The sequence below is a fragment of the Zalophus californianus genome, chromosome 4, assembly GCF_009762305.2.
Source record: "Zalophus californianus isolate mZalCal1 chromosome 4, mZalCal1.pri.v2, whole genome shotgun sequence".
In the NCBI taxonomy this organism is placed as follows: Eukaryota; Metazoa; Chordata; class Mammalia; order Carnivora; family Otariidae; genus Zalophus; species Zalophus californianus.
Genome location: NC_045598.1, coordinates 53,836,984 through 53,857,233, shown reverse-complemented (window position 1 = coordinate 53,857,233; position 20,250 = coordinate 53,836,984). Strand labels below are relative to the sequence as shown.

The following is a 20,250-nucleotide window of genomic DNA, read 5'->3' as shown; positions in this document are numbered from 1 at the left end:
TTATTGTTTGATAGAGTCAGTTTACCCACATGCTTACTGATTGATTTGCTGAAGAATACAAATTGTATCTCACTCTGTCCTGGGTTCCATTTCTTACTTATTGGTATCAGATGGTGGTTCCTCCGTGTCGGTCTACAAGTGGCAAACCCTAGGTACGTTGTTATTTTCTCTAATGGCTTAATTCACAATGTGGGCCTGTGATTCCTGGATCTTAAAATTCATGTTTTTCATTCCCCAGCATGATGCAGGAGCACCTGCCTTAGCCAACTCCTAGGAAGCCACACTGCGGTACAGGTGAGCTTGCCTAGAGAGATGATACATAACCTAGCTATCATAAAACAGACAACACAAACCTACAAAAACACCATCTTGGCCTGACTCAAGTCAAGTCATCCAAAGCTAAATTTCAGCTTCTGCTAACATCTTGCCATTACTACAAAGCCAATGGCGACATTTTTCAATTTGTACATTCCTTGGCATATGCCTTCCAAAAGCAGCTACTCCTTAAGTGCATAACATTGCAAAAGTAATGACCATAATTTGTTAGCTATTTTAAGTAGGATTAACATCACATATCTGCAAGGGATTTTTATTTTATTTTATTTTTAAAGATTTTATTTATTTATTTGACAGAGAGAGAGAGTGAGAGAGAGAACACAAGCAGGGGAAGTGGGAGAGGGAGAAGCAGGCTTCCCGCGGAGCAGGGAGCCCGATATGGGACTCGATCCCAGGACCCTGGGATCATGACCTGAGCCGAAGGCAGACACTTAACGACTGAGCCACCCAGGTGCCCTGGGATTTTTATTTTAGAAAACTAATTGTCCCATGTGTAATGTTTAAGAATCATACATTTTTCTGCCTTTAGGTGTATAGATTTCTGATGAAGTTAAGGATGATACAGCTGACCTGCATCTCTTATACCCCCAGGTACTCTATGGCATGAATCTCTTCTTTCTAGGCCTGATTTTTCTCTCTAAAAATTTTCTCTCTTCTACAATGCTCTACTCCCCACAGCCATTGCACCTCTATTAATCTCCTTATTCTCCAGCACTCTTGGCCTACACATCTGGCTGAGCTATTGAATCTAGCAGGAAATCTCAACTGGGGGCAGTTTCTATGCCCAGTCCTTATGACCACAGTCTGCAGCATAGACAGTCTTGTACCAGGCAATGCTGGGCACATACTGCTGAAGTTGCTGCAAGGAAAATCTAGGGAATAGAAGCAGTCAATTTGCTACAAGCACTCTAATGGGTCAGTTGCCCTGGAAAAAATAATTAACATTTCTCACTTCAAGTGCCCTCTACTGCAGATCAAACACATCCCAGCTCAGAAGGAATAGTCACCTTCTGTGTACCTCTCATCCACTTCACCAAGATTTCATTTCCTTACAGCCATTTTTCTACTTAACTAAGCCTCGCTTATTAGATATGAATCATCCCTTCCTCCAATGTTTGGATGACTGTGAAATTTACAAGCTGTACCAGTGCGGTACTTCGGTGGTATGGGGCTTTAGAGTACACGGCACTAGAGATGACCTTCCACCTTAAGTTCCTGCCCAACCCCAGGCCAGTGAAGAGGCAACAGGTGATTCTTTGCACAGCCGTAGACCATGACAAGGGTGACAGGCATCCAAGCTTAAAGGACTGCATGCATATCAGTAGTGCTGGGAATTACTGAAACTAATTATACTATCTTCTTCTGTTATCTAGACTGGGGAATACAGAGCAGATCTTGAATCTACATGTATTCAGAACTAAAGATGCCACCAGAGCCAGGCTGAGTGGGGGTTGGGACAGAAATCATGAACTTAGCATCTCCTAGAACTGCCTCAGGCTCAGACAGATAGCCGATTCCGTTCCCATCTCCTGGCTAGATCGGAAGTAGTTGGCCAGATAGGCAAGTGCTCATGGATCATCACTGGAAAATGAAGAGGGGCAGACGTGGAGCCCAGCCCTCTAGTCTTAGGGTAATTCAGAAGATAATTTTTGAAAGTAAATCTAAAGTATTCTCATTCATTCTAAGAAATAACTTCGGTTCTGCAAAGGCAAAAGATTTCACACTCAGCTGGAACCAACTAAAAGTCCTAAGTAGGGAAGATTTTAGCATATAAAAGTTTCTTAAGTTTTGGAGATGTGTATTAGTTTTGAAACAGTCAGGTTGATAAAGTAACTCTTCTGCAGCTTCATCATTCCCAGATTATAGGGAAACACACCACAGAAGATCTAGCTGGCTAAGGTTATTTTCTGGAAATAAATACTTCTTTCTTTAAATTGACATAAATATCCTCTGAAATCAAGAGTTTAACTCACTCAGAAATATGCAACATCTTAAAGTATAGGATGGGGTCTAAGACCGAATAAAGTACAACCCAAAGATATCTATATACCTGAAGCAGAAAGTGGGTAGACTAGATATTCTCAAAAAGACAGACATCCCACTGCAAAACATCTACCTCTCAATAAAAAGTTAATGAAATCTTCAAGGTCAAAAATATTGAACAGGAATGGAAACCAGAAAGATATGAAAACAAAAATTCAGATAATAAATTCAGAAGATAAAACTATAGAACACCCAGTTAATATTCACCTGAGTTTCAAGTGAAAAAAATATATATTTCATGGGTCATACTTGTACTAAAAAAAAATTATTCATTGTTTGAGAGTTGAATACAACTAGGTGGTCTGTATTTTATCTGACAACCCCATCCCTGAGTCAAATGGTTAATGTTTATTCAGTCCTGGGAAATGAGGCTTTGTCATTGCAAACAGTGAGAGCTAAACCTGAGAGCTTCGGGCAAAGCTAGGACCCTCTCTACTTTCTATAACCATAGATTACTTTGAATTTCCCAGAATTTTAAATAAATAAAATCATTTGGTACGTACTCTTTTCCTTTTTTGGTCTGGCTTGTTTCACTCAGTACAATTATGCAGAGATTCGTCCACGTTATTATGTATATTAGACTAAGCACCTTAACGGCATTTCACAAATTTTGATATGCCGCTCAATACTGTCTTAAGGACCAAACTTTTCCATTTTCCTCCTCTGCATTCCTCAGAATTTTGGCTTGGTTTCCCAGTCTCTGTGGTTCTGACACTGTCATCTGTCATTCCTGCTCTCACTAATGGGATCTGTGTCCTTGTGTAAGTGACTCAGTCAATAACCATATGTTCCTTGGGACTTTGAGGTCTTCTGGGTCTAGGCTGAAAGTCAATTTACCCAGAGACCATTTGTATTTGCTTCTGGGATGGACCTTAAAGGCTCAACCAATCTGGGGCTCCTGAATGTAAATATTCTGTTTGTTTGTTTCTGGACCACACAAGTGGTATAAATTCGTGCCCAAAATCCATGTGAATGAAAATCTGAGGATAGAAATCTGAGCGGATACAAACCTGAGGGTAGGTAGCTCCGCCCCCCCCCCCCCCCCCCCGCCTTTTATTTTTTCTACTCAGTCCAGAGTAGTGGCTGAACTGGAACATAAGCCCCAACATCTTCCTCTGCTGGGCATGATTTTATCTTGTTCACTTCTGAGGTTCTCTTCTTATGAAAGGTCTCCCCACTCTTTTTCTTCTGACATGTTTCCCTCTCAAAGCTAGGCTATAGGTCATGGAGATCAGTTGATTCCAAAGTTACTTGGAATTTCCTTCAATGTAGCCATACATTAAAATGATTTTTTAACCTACCAATTTTTAGATAAGCTATACTGAGAGAGATTTCTCAGAACATCTAGTATACCATATTGCTGGATAAAGAAAGCTTTTATGTTACTTTTGAGAAGCAGACACATATGTACAAATAATAGCTATTTGCTACTAGATAGTTGTTTTCAGGTGTTACAATGGGAGAATTAAAGCAGTATCTTCACGTTCTTTAAAGTGCACCATGATTTCCAAATGCCCTATACTTGAACAAATTCGATAACCACTGGTACGTTAAAGAGAAAAAGCAACAATTATCGTCAGAGGTCTAGTCCTTTATATGATAACCATGTATTTTGTTTGTCAAAACTGGGTCACATAAGAATGAAAGGGATCATTATATATACCTAAAGAAAGACTTGGACAGGCACAGTGGGATGGATAGTCACCCTACTTACAACCCCACATCTAAAGCATGAAGTTTAGAGCACCTACCACATTTCTATTCCCTAGTATTAAAGGTGGATTCTGGGAGGAATTTAATATTGCAGCTATGATATGAATTATTTGTCTCATTATTTAGGAAGATACAAGTAACATTTCCCTCCCCAAATTTTTAAATTTATAGGCAACATTGGGCAACTAAATACTGTTGTGATAACATTTTTCAGTACTTTTATCTTGGCTACAATACTTTTATCTTAACTACAATTGAAATACCAACAGAATTATTTTTACAAAAACTTAATGATACTAAAATTGCTCTGGAAAGAACAGCAATGAAGTATAATGAGCAGGGCTGAGGAATCCAGCCCTCCAGATATTAAAACATATTGAGTAGCTGGTGGTAATTAAGAAAGTTAGTACCAGATGAAAACAGACTGAACAATCAATGCAAAAGAATAGAAAGCCTAGAAATAAACACAAATATACTTGAGAATTAATAAATGATAAATGTGACATTTTATGTGAGTGAGAAAAGAATTTGTTCTCCCAGAATCAAATTGTGTTGGGACAACAGATTAGACCCTTGGAAAAAAAAATAAAAGCTAGATCATTATTCCACTCCTTAGAGCAAAATTAATTCCAAATAAATTAAAAATATTAATCCCAAAATAACAGCACAAAATACCAGAAAAAAAATAGTTATTAAGGAAGTTACAGTTGATCTACAGGACAAGAAAGTTCTTTAGGATGAAGGGAAATTACCCCAGACGGAAGCACACACAGATGAAAGAAGGAGCAGACTACACTGCAAAGGGCAAATTTTAAAAACTGTTTACTGCTTAAAGCAACAATATAACAACAGTTTAGATGTTTATGAAATACATAGGAATAAGATCAATGACAAAACAGCAAAAAAGGCAGGAAAGGGATTAATTGTTACTCAAAATCATTACATGTTACAGAAGTGCAAACCGAAACCGTGAGAAACCATTGCACGACCATCAGAATGGCTAAAATTCAGAAGGCTGACAATATCAATGTTGAAGCAGCAGAACTCTTCTGCATTACTGATGGCAGTGTAAATTAGTCCAACCATTATTTGGCAGCATCTATTAAAGCTAAATTAGAACCTATCCTGCATTCAGCAATATTACTCCTGGGTAAATACTCAGGGGGAAATGTGTAAAAATTCATTAAGCTATACACTGAAGGCTTGTGTATTTTACAGCATATAAGCTATATTTCAATTAAGAAAAAGATCACATAAGTAAAAAAAAAGAATTATAAGAAACTAATAAAATTATAACAAACCCAAGAGAATTAGGAAAAGAATATAAAAGTAGAGAAAAACAAATGGCTTATAAACATGAAGACAGGCTCAACTTCATTCATCAAGATGAAATTATAATATCAAAAAGATACTTCAGACAATTTGAGTTGATTTCTTACACTCGTAACCAAGATTCCTGACGAGTAGATTTGTAAAAGTATGCCAAGACCATTATGTACAAGAATGCTCACGTGAGTATTGCCCATAATAATAAAAGATTGGAAACAAATTAAATGTTCACCAACTGTAAACTGTTAACATAAATCATTGTACTTTGATACAATGGAACACTATGAAACCATTACAGATAACGAAACAGGTATATATGGGTTTATATGGAAATATCACCAAGACGTATTAAGGGAAAAGGGTAACTTTATGACAGCAAGTGGAATACAATCCCAACAATATAAATTTTTCAAGAGATATGTGATATTGTAATAACAGGTTATTCTGGGGAATAGGAACTGAGGGCCCAGAGGGGAGAGACACTTAGACTTTTTATCTGATATTTCTTTGTACTGTTTGAAATTTTTCGTGTACGTATTTGTTCTATTTACATTTTAAAATTAGAAAGCAAGAAAGAGAATGTGTCTGAATACTAGCACAAATAGTGGTTAAAAACTCAAATTGCTAGAAACCTAAATGACAAAACAAATGATCACAGATCACTAAATCAAGATTTCTTAAGGAAGTAAAGAATCAAACTAAAGAGCTCCTGATGTTTAAAATGAGTAATTTTTCATCACAAGTGGCTATAATGCCAGAAAAATGTGGTGTGGGGTGATGCACTGAGTAGATACCCTAGACAGTGACAATAAAGCGACATACTTGCATCTAAAATGTTTTCAAACCTCTTTTAAAGGCAAGGTTTATGTAAGTATTTTGAAGATATACTATCTCTTTTTTTTTATTTTTATTTACTTATTTGACAGAGAGAGAGAGAGAGCACAAGCAGGGAGGAGAAGGAGAAACAGGCTCCCTGTAAAGGCTAACAATGTATAAAAATTTTATATTAACTATATAAACTACAAAGATTATTTCTTTGTATTTTCAAATCTTTGCTGAAAGTAATCATATAATAGATAAAATAATTCTAAAATAACTTAAATTCATAGTAACTATTTGGACATTCAATTTCTCAAAATTCTGTCTTTGCTCATGATTGCTGACGATAAAAAAATGAAAATATTCAGTCATGATTTACTTTCCTTCTTTATGACTTTAGGGACATAAAGGAGAATTAGAATAATTACATTTTATAAAACAATTGGTGATCACATCTCAGCACTTGTGTTTATAACATTTATTAATGTACCAATTGTGGCTAAAGAGAAAGTGTTCACCGCATGCCAAGTACTTAATGACAAGTTTTAAAAGTACAGTATCTGCAATCTAGGTATTTCACTACAAAATTAGATAATTTTCCAAATTCTTTCTCAGTTCTAGGGTTTTCGAATGAACGTTATTTAAAATATCCCGTCAAAGAGCCTCACAAAATTGAATTTAATGCGAAACATCCTAAGTATAATTTTGAAAAATAGATATCTTCAGCAGCTTTCCAAAATAAATATTGAGTGATAAACTTTGTATAAAAATAATTTGTTCAATATAAGAACCCATGAAAACAATTTCTTGATGCTTATACAAATACGTGGAATAATATCTCAGTTCTAATCCAGACCTTTGAATTCTCAACTGCTCCCCCCACATTGTGATTCAGTGCGGGAGTGCTTTACCATTTTAAATTAGTTGTTCACGAAAAAATAAAACTAGTGACTTCTCTAGTTCCCTTTTGTAAATGTTTCTTCTTTTTTTTTTTTCTGGTAACTGTGTTTACATTTTTTCCCCCTCAAATGCAGCTTCTTTTCATCATAGTGGAGTGGACCATTTTAAAAATTTTGTGTTTTAAATTTGAGAATGTGTTTTCTCAATAATAAATAGTTTGGAAAAGTCTGTAACTATCAAGATGACCCTTAAAAGTGGAACAAATGTCTTTTAAAAAGTAACGGAAAGAATTTGGAAAGAGGTCTCTTTCCGAAATCCACGTCTAGGTGACATAGGGCTGCAGCATGTCCTGATCCATTCAGCATGTTGTCCAACTCCAGGTGAGCCCCATAGGTACAGCTCTTATGGCCCAGCCTGGATCCTGAGCCAATCAAAGTAACTTCGGAATCTGGTATCAGTTTGTGGAGGAAGTTTATCTCCTCTTAGCTTTTGAGTCGTCAAGATGAATATTCCTAAGGGAATGTGACCATATGTTTGATATTTGGAAAGAGGGAGTTGGCTTTATTGGAAAGGAATGAGAGAAGGTAGCAGCTCATGGTGTCATCAAACCTTATTCTAGGTCCAGGATCACCCTCTGGTTTGCAAATTTAATCCAAGTCTTCTTACTACTTGAAACTAGGTTTAAAAATAGAAGAGTATCTGCTCCCATTCTTCTTGTCCATATGTAGCTCATCCACAAATGAAAATACAGGGCTCCAACAGGAGGCCTCTGCTGTTACTGATAAGCACATCTTGACTTGTTTTCTTCATCTTTGTTCTTGGGGGTTTAACCTAGGAAACATATCATTTCATTAACCCTGACAAATGATTTACCTTCAGACAATCTGTTGAAACTTGCAGCCCTAGCTCAAATTAGTAACTTCTGAGTTTCTTTTCATTAAGTTCAGATTTAGAGAGACTGATTAGTAACTTGTAACTCAATTCAAGGCCTTCAATGAAATACTCAAAATTCCATATTTATCCTAAGTTAAAAGTCCAAACCCATATTTCAGCTCTTCTATCCCTTAACATTTTTTTAAAGAATCTTTGGGAAGAAATGGAGAATACCTGACCCTCCTAAAGTATAAAAATTCTAAATTTTACCTAAATTTTTTATGAAAACACACTATTTAATGACAGATAATTTTCATAAAGACCCAATAATATATAGTAATACATATAGTGAAACAAACTTTCAAAAGTGAAAATCAGAGCCCTAACACACAGACCATAGAAAAGAACTAAATCTATATATACCAATAGGCCAGGCTGTACCACTTTAGCCCTCTCTGTGAAAGAAACTCCCTTGGCATAGCAATATTTGAGATGTTTTCACTTGTTTTTAGGAACTGAAGCTGCACCAGGATGATAGTCATGATCTTAAGTTAATGTGCTGTGACTAAATTCCTTTCACACAGACCTACAGCACAACAGTTGGTCCTGGGACTTTGAATTCACTACCGCGTATGCACAGCCTGAAACCTTGGGCTGATTGGGACATCTATCAGTTTCTCTTCCCCACAGTTATGGGTCTCAGACCACAAGAAACTTGTGTCTCAGGGGACATGCTCAGTATTTAATCTCTAACCATGTGCAGAGTGGAGCAAAATATAATTTTTCTGTCTCTCCTATACTGTACTCTCAATTAAATGTCTATATTCTAGGGCGCCTGGGTGGCTCAGTCGTTAAGCATCTGCCTTCAGCTCAGGTCATGATCCCAGGGTCCTGGGATCGTGTCCCACATCGGGCTCCCTGCTCAGCGGGAAGCCTGTTTCTCCCTCTCCCACTCCTCCTGCTTGTGTTCCCTCTCTCGCTGTCTCTCTGTTGAAAAATAAATAAAATCTTAAAAAAAAAAAGAAAACCTCCTTTTAATAAATAAATAAATAAATAAATAAATAAATGTCTATAGTCTATGAGCAGCGTTCAAAATAATGGTCAATTTTACCAGAACTTCCATACACGCAATAATTTCCTTCTGTTTCTGAATCTGTAAACCACTTAAAACATCAGTGAAGAAAAAATATTCTCTCGATTTATCTTTGTATGGAACTAAGGCTTTCATTCCACACTAATTATTCAGTGAGTTGATATGAGCCCTCTACCTTTCTCTGGTGAGAGTCATCAGCTGAGCATGTGAGAACCTGAGCTAGCTCAACGATGCTTATGGTAGGAAACAGCTTTATTGCTTTCTAATTGGCAAATGATCATGAAGTGTAAAAAAATACCTGTTGGTTGGGGTCTGAGATCTTTGTCATTGTCTAGAAATGCTCATTTCATAGGGCCTCAACTAGCACAGAGATGGAGAGCAGGATTTTCTTTAGGGTAACAGTAAAATCAGCAGGATTCTCTCTCAGTATAAGTATGAAACTGGTGATGTTTAGCAACCCAATAGGCATATTTTTGAGGACTGAAGTATTTGTTTCGATCATACCAATCATCTTGAAATTCTTAATTATTGCCATTCAACATCTATCTCTGCAGGTTTCTTAATTTAGTTTGTTGCTCAATATGCTGTCTTTCAGTTTTGTTGCCATACCAGAAACCGAAACCAACAATAAATATTAAAGTCTTTAAGGGCAAAAACAACATCTGTGTAATTCTCAATTTTCATCCAGCATTATATTTCCACTTAATATTTTATTTAATTACAACTCATTTTTTTTAATGAATAGCAATTTAAGGTATAGGTTTCAAACATAATCACTAGCATTAAAAGATCTGGGTTTAAATCTGAATCCTGGTTCCATCACCCACTAACTCTGTGACCTTGGGAAAATTACTTAATCTTCTAATCTCTAAAACGGGTTTTACAGGAGTACATGTCTCATATAATTAATTTAATAATTAATTGAGTTAAAGTATGGAAAGATTTAATACAGTGGTTGGTTATATGAGAGAGAATGCTCAGTAAGTGAGAAAAGAAAAAATAGCATACAAGCAAATGGGAATCAGGGAAGACAGTGATTCCAGAGTGAGATACAGTAACGTTTGGCAATCTAACTGTATCAGAAAGTGACCATTGTGACATCTCTTATAGAGAAGAGTTAAGATAGACATATTGTCTTCAAAAGTGCTTTTGTTGTCATCAAAGTATTGGTTGTGGGTATTGCCATTCTAACAGATAGTTTCATTCAATGGTACATATCTTAGATTTGATACATAAAGATTGGCTTACTTGTCAGTCTTCAGAAGTATATCCCCTAGGCCAGAGCTAAATCTTTTACTTCTCTGCAACATTTAGTGGAGTGCCTACCACAGAGTAAATGCTGGGGACAAGTTTGTTAAATTGCAAAATCTTAAAATCACACAGTCAAGTAGCACAAAATACAAATACACCACATACTTTAAAAATGTACGAGGATGCCTCTTAGGTATAAACGGGTGTATGTGCAAATGAGTGGAAAACAAAGACAACTCAACGTAAAACAACCACACCCTCGAAGCAAGTTACATCTCACAAGTATCAGTTTGAAGTCTTCTTTCAAAACTTAGGTGTAACTGAGAAGATTAGCTCTTTCTACACAGGTCTAATGTTCCCAAAAGATGATATTTGTTGGGCTTGTTTCCAGCTAGAAACGAGCTATTGGAGACCTCCCCAGTGGAGCTTATTAATGGAATCATTAGAAGAGTCAGTCTACATTGCCAGGCTCTTGAAGGCTTTCTCACATTTTTTGTCTACCTTACTGAGTGAGGACAGATACCACTGATTTGGGGACAATCATTTCCAATTTTGACGGTTTTCTTTCCTCTCCCATATCCACAACCATAGTGACATATATTACACTTCACATGATTCATTCTAACATAAATCTGAGAAGATTCTTGAGTGAAATTAGACAGTTAGGTCACACATTTTGTTTTCCATTATATTCTGAGTCTGAGTGGGACAAATCTGAAACTGAGGCATGTAAGATACAAAAGTCTTCTGACCAGAAGTTCCTAAATTGAAGTTATTTTCTACAAGGTGTGAGCAACTGTTCTGGAGGATTCTGATGTCAGTGAATAAACAGTGGGCTGGGAACGGACACAGCACTTGGGACTCGTCAGTCAAAAACACACCACTCTCTCTTTTTTTGATTGAGGTGACCCCTAAATAATAGACAGACCTTTCACCATTATTTTCTTCAGGGAAATTTCCCTCAAGTTTCAAAAGTTCATCCAATCCTTCTGAGAATGGAAGGTGTGGTGAAATTTTATCGGGATGCTGATCTGATAATATAAAAAATGCCTGGGTTTCTATCTCCCATGAGCTGTTAGAAAAAGAACCCTTTGGTAGAGAATTTTTGCTAGAGAAGCATTTGCTGACTGAGCTGTTTATAAGCCCTTGCTCTTCAACAATTTCACTTGATTTAGAGCTGCCGAGGAGGGTGGCATATCTAACAGAGGGCGGCCTCCTGCTTTCATCCTCACGGGCTATCACGGTGCTTTCCAACTCAGAGAAGTTAGCACTGGTGTGCTGGTCACAGATACAAAGAGAACCCTTTTCAAGATCCGGAGCTGTCAAAAGCAGAGAGACCATAGCTGTTGGTACCACCTCATCTTTATTCTTCCATGATGTGTCAACACTGATATCTTCTGAAATGGTTTCAGGCTCCAAAAGAAGAGGACCAAATATCACTGATTCTGTATGCTTGATAAAAAGATGCTCAAATGTTTCTGGCTAAAAGAAAAGACACATTTTAATGCTCAATTGTATTAATATATTTTTTTTTGCTTCACTATGACATCATTGCAGAAATGAAAGTGTGAAAGGTTACTACTAAAGGACATAAGTCAACCACAAATTAACGGGGGTTTTCTTTGGACTGAAAATGGATATGTCAAAAATCATAAGGGAGAGGCAGAAGAAGATGGTGTTTAAAAGTGGGATGAGACAAACTTTGGTTTGAGCCCTTCTATGACCATGGACAAATACATTAACTTCTTTGCCTTTTAGTCTCTTCATCTGTAAAAATGAGTTCAATATTTACTTCCTGGCATTGTGGTGAGGAATAAATTAGAGAGTGTCTGAAAGTACTTAGCTCTCAATAAAGATTAGTTATTGTAATTAAAAAGGGCTGTATTCCGAAGAATTCCTAATATTTTACAGCAAATTAGATTTCCACAAACTGAAAATTTCAACCTCAAATAAAAAAAAGGAACTGAAATAAAATCAAATGAGCAAACCAACTAGTCCAAAGACAGTTAAAATAACTACTCCATGACATAAGATATGGTATAAGGGTAAGCTATTTGTGACTGTTAAGACTTATCTGCCTTACATCATACTGAAAATCTGTTTAAGACTACCAGAAGGGAAGAACTAATACCAGTTTGTTGAAAACAATGATGGTGAAAGACATGATCACAGACTCTTAAATTACTATTCCTTTTAAATAACTTCATCTAAAAACACATACTATGGAACATGCGGAATGAAGACAAAGACGCAAAACAAATGCACATCGTATCTTTTATAAGAATTCTGGTTACATCACAATAAAAAATCCTGCCATGCAGCTACAAATCAAGAATCTGTGTGGAAAAAGCTCAACCCATACAATGTAAACATATTGAAAAAATAAATGCAAAATAAAGAATACCGTGGACACATCACACTGAAAACTTAATGCAACTAAATGAAGTGCTACTGAAAATGTGTTCAATTCATAAGACATACATATGGTTGAACTTTTGAACTTTACAGTTTTAAACCACTAAAATGAATTCAAATTTATTGCCTGAAATAACAATTTACTCAACTATTCTTCATAATGGCAAATATATTCCATATAAAAACATAAGTCATTAGCATAGTTTTAAACTCTTAAATGAAACATATTGGTTATTATAACTATAAAAGAATAAATATACCAAACACTAAATATAATAAAAATGGAATAGACTTATATAGATATTAAAATACTGCATCATGACAAATACCATGTTAACACAACCTTTTCTGTTATTCTATGAACATAATATATGAAAACTTCCTACGCCTTTTCTCTTTCTGACAGAAATCTATCATTAGATTTATTATTTCCTTCAAATATTTACTTGCTCATTTTGCTTTTTCTTAAACTTACTACTATATGTGTCTTGAATTTCTTAGAATTTAAATGAACCTAGAAGTTAAGATCACCAAATAAAGGCATTACATGCTATCAATATGAAAACAAAAAATACACACAAATAGCCGAGAGCACACAGTCAAACTCACATATGCTATTCAGATGATGTCTTTAGATATTGCATGCCCTCTAAAACTTTATAATCGGTAACTAATTGTTGATACTGATTAATGTCCATGTCTTCAAATGCATTCAGATGGAAGATTTCACTAATAATTAATAAGAAATCACATACTCATATATTATTGAAGTATATTTTATCAGTGGGTCATAAACTTTTATTAAAAGTATTTTCATTAAAAAATCATTTCAATCATTATATGCATCTAATTTTTCAGGATTTTAGAATGGTCTGGGACCATATTAAATATGTATTCAGCTGGTAGGAAATAAAGAATATCCTTTCATAATCTCACACTTAGATTTTACATTCCAATGATATCTATTAAAAGTCAATGAAGGGGAAAAAAGGACACATTCTTCCTCATTTTTAGTGTTGTTTTCATAGCCAAATAAACTATGAATGAAATCTAAATGTAAGTGATCAATATATATCCTAAATTTGAAATATTATTTAGGTCCATCAAACAGAAGCTTTGGTTTATTTTGAATGTGAACAACATAACACACTTAATATGCTGATGTCATAGAAACAGCAAGGGTCTTTTTTCAGGAAGAAGTGTCTTGTCTTTGCCACGAACTATTTGTAAAAGCTCCCTTTTTGCATTGCTGCCTGCCAGAAGCTTTGGGTGGTTCGGAGTAAATAAATTAAATTTAGGGAAGAATTTCACAAAGAGGCTGAATTGGAGGCGGATGTGTTTTCTGATCTGGTCAATCTGACCTGAAAAGTCAGGTCATCCTGATATGAACTGTAACTGCCACTGGCCTGTGACCAGCACACACCCGAACTTCTGGCTTTTCCTGAACTGAAATGGAAGTTAGTGCCTAAGCCATGTGCAAGACTACTGAGGATGGGAATTCCCAGACTGACCAAAGTTGGACAGATATGAAAACTACAAGACAGTCAAAAGAACACCCACATGGGTCCGTTTATGAGCTCAGGTGTCTACAAAAGAATACAAAATGGAAAACTTTGGACATAAAAATATAAACTAAATAGTTTCACTGTATCTTGTAAGTAGATTCATTGTGTTTGCAAAGTTATGTGTCAGAAGCTGCAGGTTTTTATCTACTTATGGCATTGCCTACTACATACCTGATGATACTGAATAGATATGTGGTAAGAACAGTCATAGTTTTTAATGCTTTATGACCACACAAATGATAAATCAAAAGCCAGATACCATGAATATTACTTTTTAAACTTTAGGTGACCTAAAACATAATCATACATTCAAACTGAATTTGACTCAGACCTATCTCTTGACCCCAAATTTACCCTTCTATTTTAAGTTCTAAATCAACATCATCCACCATATTTTAGTTCTCAATAGTTCAACCAAATATTTTTTAGATTTGTCTCCCCTTCTTCAAAATGTAAAAATCTTCTAATACTCTACAGAATGTTGGGAAGGTGGTACATTGGGTTCATCTGTAGTGATCATGATTAGACTTCAAAGAATGTCCGTTCTCTGTTTAGATAAAATAAAACAAAATAAGAAAGCAAAATAAAAAATCACTCAGAAGGCAAAAGATAAAAGATTTCAAAAACATTTTCTGTCAGGCATGGCTTCCGGACTATGAATTCTTCTGTTAGACTAGAGTAATACATCTTTTTAGGAAAGTGTAAAATTTTGAACTGAGGTTGCCTCTTCTATTTTCATAAAGTATGCCTTAACATCACACTCTAGGAACAGTCTTGGTGACCCCAGACAAGGAAAAACTATGGGAGAATAACAGAATAAAGGAGAAAAAAACAAAGAGCTGGAAAAACAAAATGGAGGAAATGGAAGCAACAGAAGTATTGGAGAGCTTGGAACAAGAAAGAGTAGAAGAGTAGAGCAGTAAAACAAAAATTTAAAAATTAAGAGAAAGAAGAACTGAAATAGTGAAGAAAACAATGACAGATCATTATCATGATGTTTCTAATCTAGAAAAAAAATCTGAGAAACCATCTGCTCCATGTGCCTCCCTTTTTTAAAACAAAGCAATTGGGGCTTAAAGTTACAGGACTAATTAGAGCGGAGTGAGGACCCTGACTTAGTTCTTTAATTTTTTCTAGTTCAGAGATCTTTCTATAAAACAATAGAAGGATGAAAAATATCCTAAATGCAAACTGGCAGGAAAACATGTTCTTTGTTTTGCTTTTTCTACTTGCTGTGATAGATTTCAGCTGACTAATACATACTCTCTTCCAGTTCTTTATAACCCACAGACATATCATAAATATTATGAACATGAAAATAAACAAAACTGAAGTCCTATTTTAGGGAAGTGAGATACACACCTCTAAGCCCAATAAGGTGCACTTCTACAGAGAACTTCCAACTCAAAACTGCACCGGTTTTACCCACTTCTGCAAGACCATTCAAGAAATTTCAGGGGTGCTCTGCCTCAGATCTGTGAGACTGGTGTTCTGGGAACCTGAAGGTTGTTGGGCTGCTTTGGCAGACTGAGGAATCTTGGACAGTCTTTGAATCACAAGGCAATTTGGTTTTAACTTTCACACCCCTACGGTAGGGTAACGAGTATGCGCTTGTGAAAACAGACATCGATGTAGACAACCAAGAAGCGGGTTAGATCCCCCGCCATTCAAAAAAATTACAGATGATTTAGATTTAGAGGAAGAAAATAATAGATTAGGCAAAAATGCTAAAGAAAAAAGTAAAAAACCAAATTGGTGACAGTGTCTTAAGCACCGTGAAATTTGAATTAGAAGAAAAGCAAGTCTATTGCATCACTACATTTTCCTACAAGAATTCAGCCTTTGTTTAAGATTTTTATTTTATTTTTTATTTTTTTAAGATTGTGATTTTTAAGTATCAAGAGAAATGGTGTAGAGGGGTATTCCGGTTGAAGATGGCAGGTGAAACCGTTGCTCTCTCATCTTTGTAGAGACTCTATCAGAATGAAAGTACATAAATAACAAATACATACCCACAACACAGAAGATAATCTGAGAAAGCAAGAGGGAATAAGATTTTGAATTCATTTCTAAGACATGGAAAACAACTGGAAGAGTGCAGACCAAAGAGGATTACCAAAAGAAGCGATAGACCAAAGTACCTCCAGAGTGGGCTGTGGTTGAAGAGAAAGCCTGTTTGCCCAGTTGAATACAGCAGACATGGCGAGTGAAGAAATGGCAGGTAAGAACGCAGGACGATTAGGAGACCTGAGGCTGAAAACCAGAAACTATGCCTGTGGAATGGGGCTCTTCCATTTCTCCGCTGTACACAGAAAATCCTTCATATTAGAACTACCTTCCACACCCAAATTGAGGTTTTGTTTTCAAAATCAACTAAGGACCTATCCAGGGAGGTACCAAGCAGCTGTGGAGTATTAGTGCCTGTAAGTACATTTTTCCTCATCTAGCCAGAGCTCTAATCTACCCAACCAAGCAATAATTCCTGCCTATATGCACTGAGCTCCCAGTCAACTCATCTACTGTTTCATTCTAAAACATTCAAGGAAAACAAAGAATTCTTAGATATTTGGGGAAAGTCGGAGATAAAAAAGAAAAGCCAAGATAAACAAAAAGAAAATATGATCTTAGCAGAAAGAGAATTCAGAGAATAGGAAAAAAGGAGAATTTTTTAGACAAACAATGATCCTTTAATTGGTATTTCCAGTAAGATTTAAGAAAATATTGTATGCCTAAAACCAGAACAAAATACTCTAAAAAAACTTGCAAATTTACAAATATAATAGTAAATAAAAGTTCAAAAGAACCATTAAAAGAATGGGATATGGCAAGGTCTCAAGTGTAAAACAAAAAAAACAAAAAAGAACATAGAGATAAGACATATAGAAGATCCATGCTGAGGGTTCAACATCTAACAAATACAGATTCTAGAAAGAGAGAACAAAAGAAACAGGAGGAGAGGAAATCAGCAAAGAAATAACATAATTTCTTGATATGACCAGAGTCATGGAATTGAAAGTGTCTTCAAATGGTGACCAAGTTAAATGTAAAAGAACGTCCCTAGACCCATTAGTGAAATTTTAGAACATCAAAAATGGAGGAATATTGTATGGATGCCTGGGTGGCTCAGTTGGTTAAGTGTCTGCCTTGGGCTCAGGTGATGACCCAGGGTCCTGGGATTGAGTCCTACATTGGGCTCCCTGCTCAGCGGGGAGTCTGCTTCTCCCTCTACCTCTGTCCCTCCCCCCTGCTCCTGCTCTCTCTCTCTCTCAAATAAATAAAAAAAATAAAAACTTTAAAAATAATGGCGAGAATATTTTAAATGCAAGAAAACTGCAAGTAACCAGGGAGGAATAAAAATCAGAATGGCATCTGACTTCTTAGAAGCAATACTGGGTGCTAGATGATGAGGCAGGAATCGTTTCAAAGTTCAATTGGAAAGACTTGTCCAACCTAGAAATTGACACTCCACCAAAGGATCAATCAATGAAGGCACAATAAGAAGAATTTCAGGCATGCAGAGACTCTGACTTGACAGGTAACATTTCTTAGGAGATTATGTACGGATGGAGTTTCTCAAGAAAGAGGAGGAAAAGGAATTTAGGAAGCAGCACTCACTAGAAACCGGTTATCTGGAGTGATGGCTCGTAGAAATTTTAGAAAAGGCCCCATCCAGATTGAAGTTGGAGGGCAGAGGGTTTCCTGGGCAGAGCACACTGGGAAAAGGTATCCAGTGAAGAAGCTTATATAATTGCAGCACACAGAAATTCAAAAAAACTTTTAAAGAAGCAATTAGAAACTCTAGAAAAAGCGACAACAACAACCCAGAAGAACTAAATATGAAGCCAACTAAAATTCGGCACAGTTTTGACCAACTGGTGAAGTATTTCTAGTATCTTTAAAAAATAGATTCTCCTGTGACATTAGAACTCCCCAAAGTGTCATCACATCTATTACTTGTTCTGCAAACAACAGTATTTACATACTCATAGCAGTGTAAATGCAGCTCATTGACTTTCTATTTTTTAAAGGATTATAGCACAAAACATGCTATCAATCCTGACTTAAAGCGAAGAGTTGTATTTACAGAGATTGGGAAGTGGAGGGAAAGGTAAGAGTGCTAATGTCTTTATTTTATTTTTAAAAAAGGGGAGGGAAGGGAGCTCCAAGAAGTAGTCTCTAGTCAATGGAAATAAATGGAATTTAAGAAGATTTTTCTGCGGCTGCAGAGTAATTACTGAAAAAATTGATAAAAGTGACAAAACAGTATGTGGTAGGAGTGTGGGGAAAGGAGAAGGGCAGGAAAAGTATTTGTATGAGTAAATCTTCATTATTGCCAGAAATCAGTACATAATGACTACACTTCATAGTGGTAGAAGCATATTATTTTTAGAAATATAAAGGTGACCTGCCAGAAAAATTAAAAGCAAACCAGTTTAAAGTAATGGCATTTGGAGAGCAAGACTAAGGGTAGCTAGGCATAAAGGAAGACACTCTATTTTGTAATAAATGTTCTCCCATACTATATCACCAGTAAACCATGCACACTGGTCATATGGTAATGCAAAACTGACTTTTTAAAATAATGGGACAGATATAGCCCCAGAGAACACAGAGACATATATGATCCTGCTTCTTGCGGCACTGTTTGTAATAAAGGAGAGCTTTTAAACAGCTTAAATACCCATCAATAGGGGAAGAGACGTATTAATTGTGATATATTCATAGGATGGAATACCATGGGCTGGTCCACATGGGTAGTAAACTATGTTAACCGTATCCACATGGAGAGATCTCTAAAAACAATGCTGAGAACAAAAATAGCTCCTGAATGATATGGAAGTCAGGTTCACATTCATGATAACCCAACGTGGTTTTGCTCATTGGTCATAGCTGCACACACGCAGGTGTAGGGAAGTATAAAAGCACAAACTGGACAAATAGACACTATCTTCTTGAAATTGGGTAACCCTCAGAAGGGAAGGAGGCACTGAAACTACTGAGGGGAACAAGCAGGACCAACTTGATCTGTTATTTGTATTTAAAAAATATGAGGCAGGGGCGCCTGGGTGGCTCAGTTGTTAAGTGTCTGTCTTTGGCTCAGGTCATGATCCCAGGGTCCTGGGCTCAAGCCCTACATCAGGCTCCGTGCTCGGCGGGAAGCCTGCTTCTCCCTCTCCCTCTCCCACTCCCCCTGCTTGTGTTCTTGCTCTCGCTTTGTCTCTGTCAAATAAATAAATAAAATCTTTTAAAAATAAATAAATAAAAAAATACAAGGCAAATATGCATTTAGATTCATTATAAACCAAAGGGAATGGGAATGACCGCTTAAAAAGTAAAAGAGATTAACTTTAGGGACCATTTTAGAAATCAGGTTAGATGTCGAAGGAATTATAACTATAGGTTACTTTCACAAATCAATGTTCAAAAATAATCTGAATTTGGAGAAGAAATTAAGGGAAATGCTTTATGTAAAAACTTATGATCTCCTTTAAAAATACTGTAAATGTCTTTAACAACAATGGGCTGTTACAGTCCATTTGCTTTGCAATACACTGTGGGTCGGTTGGTTTGTTGTTTCCTTTTGTTCTAGAGCTGGATATATCACCCTTGGCTTATCCATTCATCATCTGATGGATATTTGGCTTGTTTCCACATCTTGGCTATTATGAACAATGCTGCTATGAACATTCATGTATAAATATCCGCATAAATACATGATTTCATCTCTACTGGATATATACCCAGCAGTGGAATTGTTGGGTCATATGGTAATACTATGTTTAACTACTAAAAAACTGTAAAGACCATTTTCCCAAAGGGCTGCATCATTTTACATTCCCACTGGCAGGAGTTCTAATTTCTCCACGTTCTCACCAACACTTATTATCTGTCTTTTGATTAGCCATCCTTGCC

General features: G+C 36.2%; 1 protein-coding gene across 6 annotated transcripts in view; it reads right to left on the bottom strand.

Moving 5' to 3' along the window:
- Positions 1–6,344: 6,344 nt before the first annotated feature.
- LEPR (leptin receptor) overlaps positions 6,345–20,250 on the bottom strand; it is an 86,169-nt gene continuing 72,263 nt past the window's right edge. For 5 of the 6 annotated variants that reach the window (XM_027579351.2, XM_027579376.2, XM_027579356.2 and 2 more), the window contains one exon: positions 12,624–14,884. In XM_027579351.2, the coding sequence (XP_027435152.1) occupies positions 14,867–14,884 (18 nt within the window). In that variant the 3' untranslated portion in view covers positions 12,624–14,866. Of the gene's footprint in view, positions 7,972–10,354; positions 11,840–12,623; positions 14,885–20,250 lie in introns of those variants that run through there. The other variant, XM_027579386.2, reaches the window with a different exon arrangement.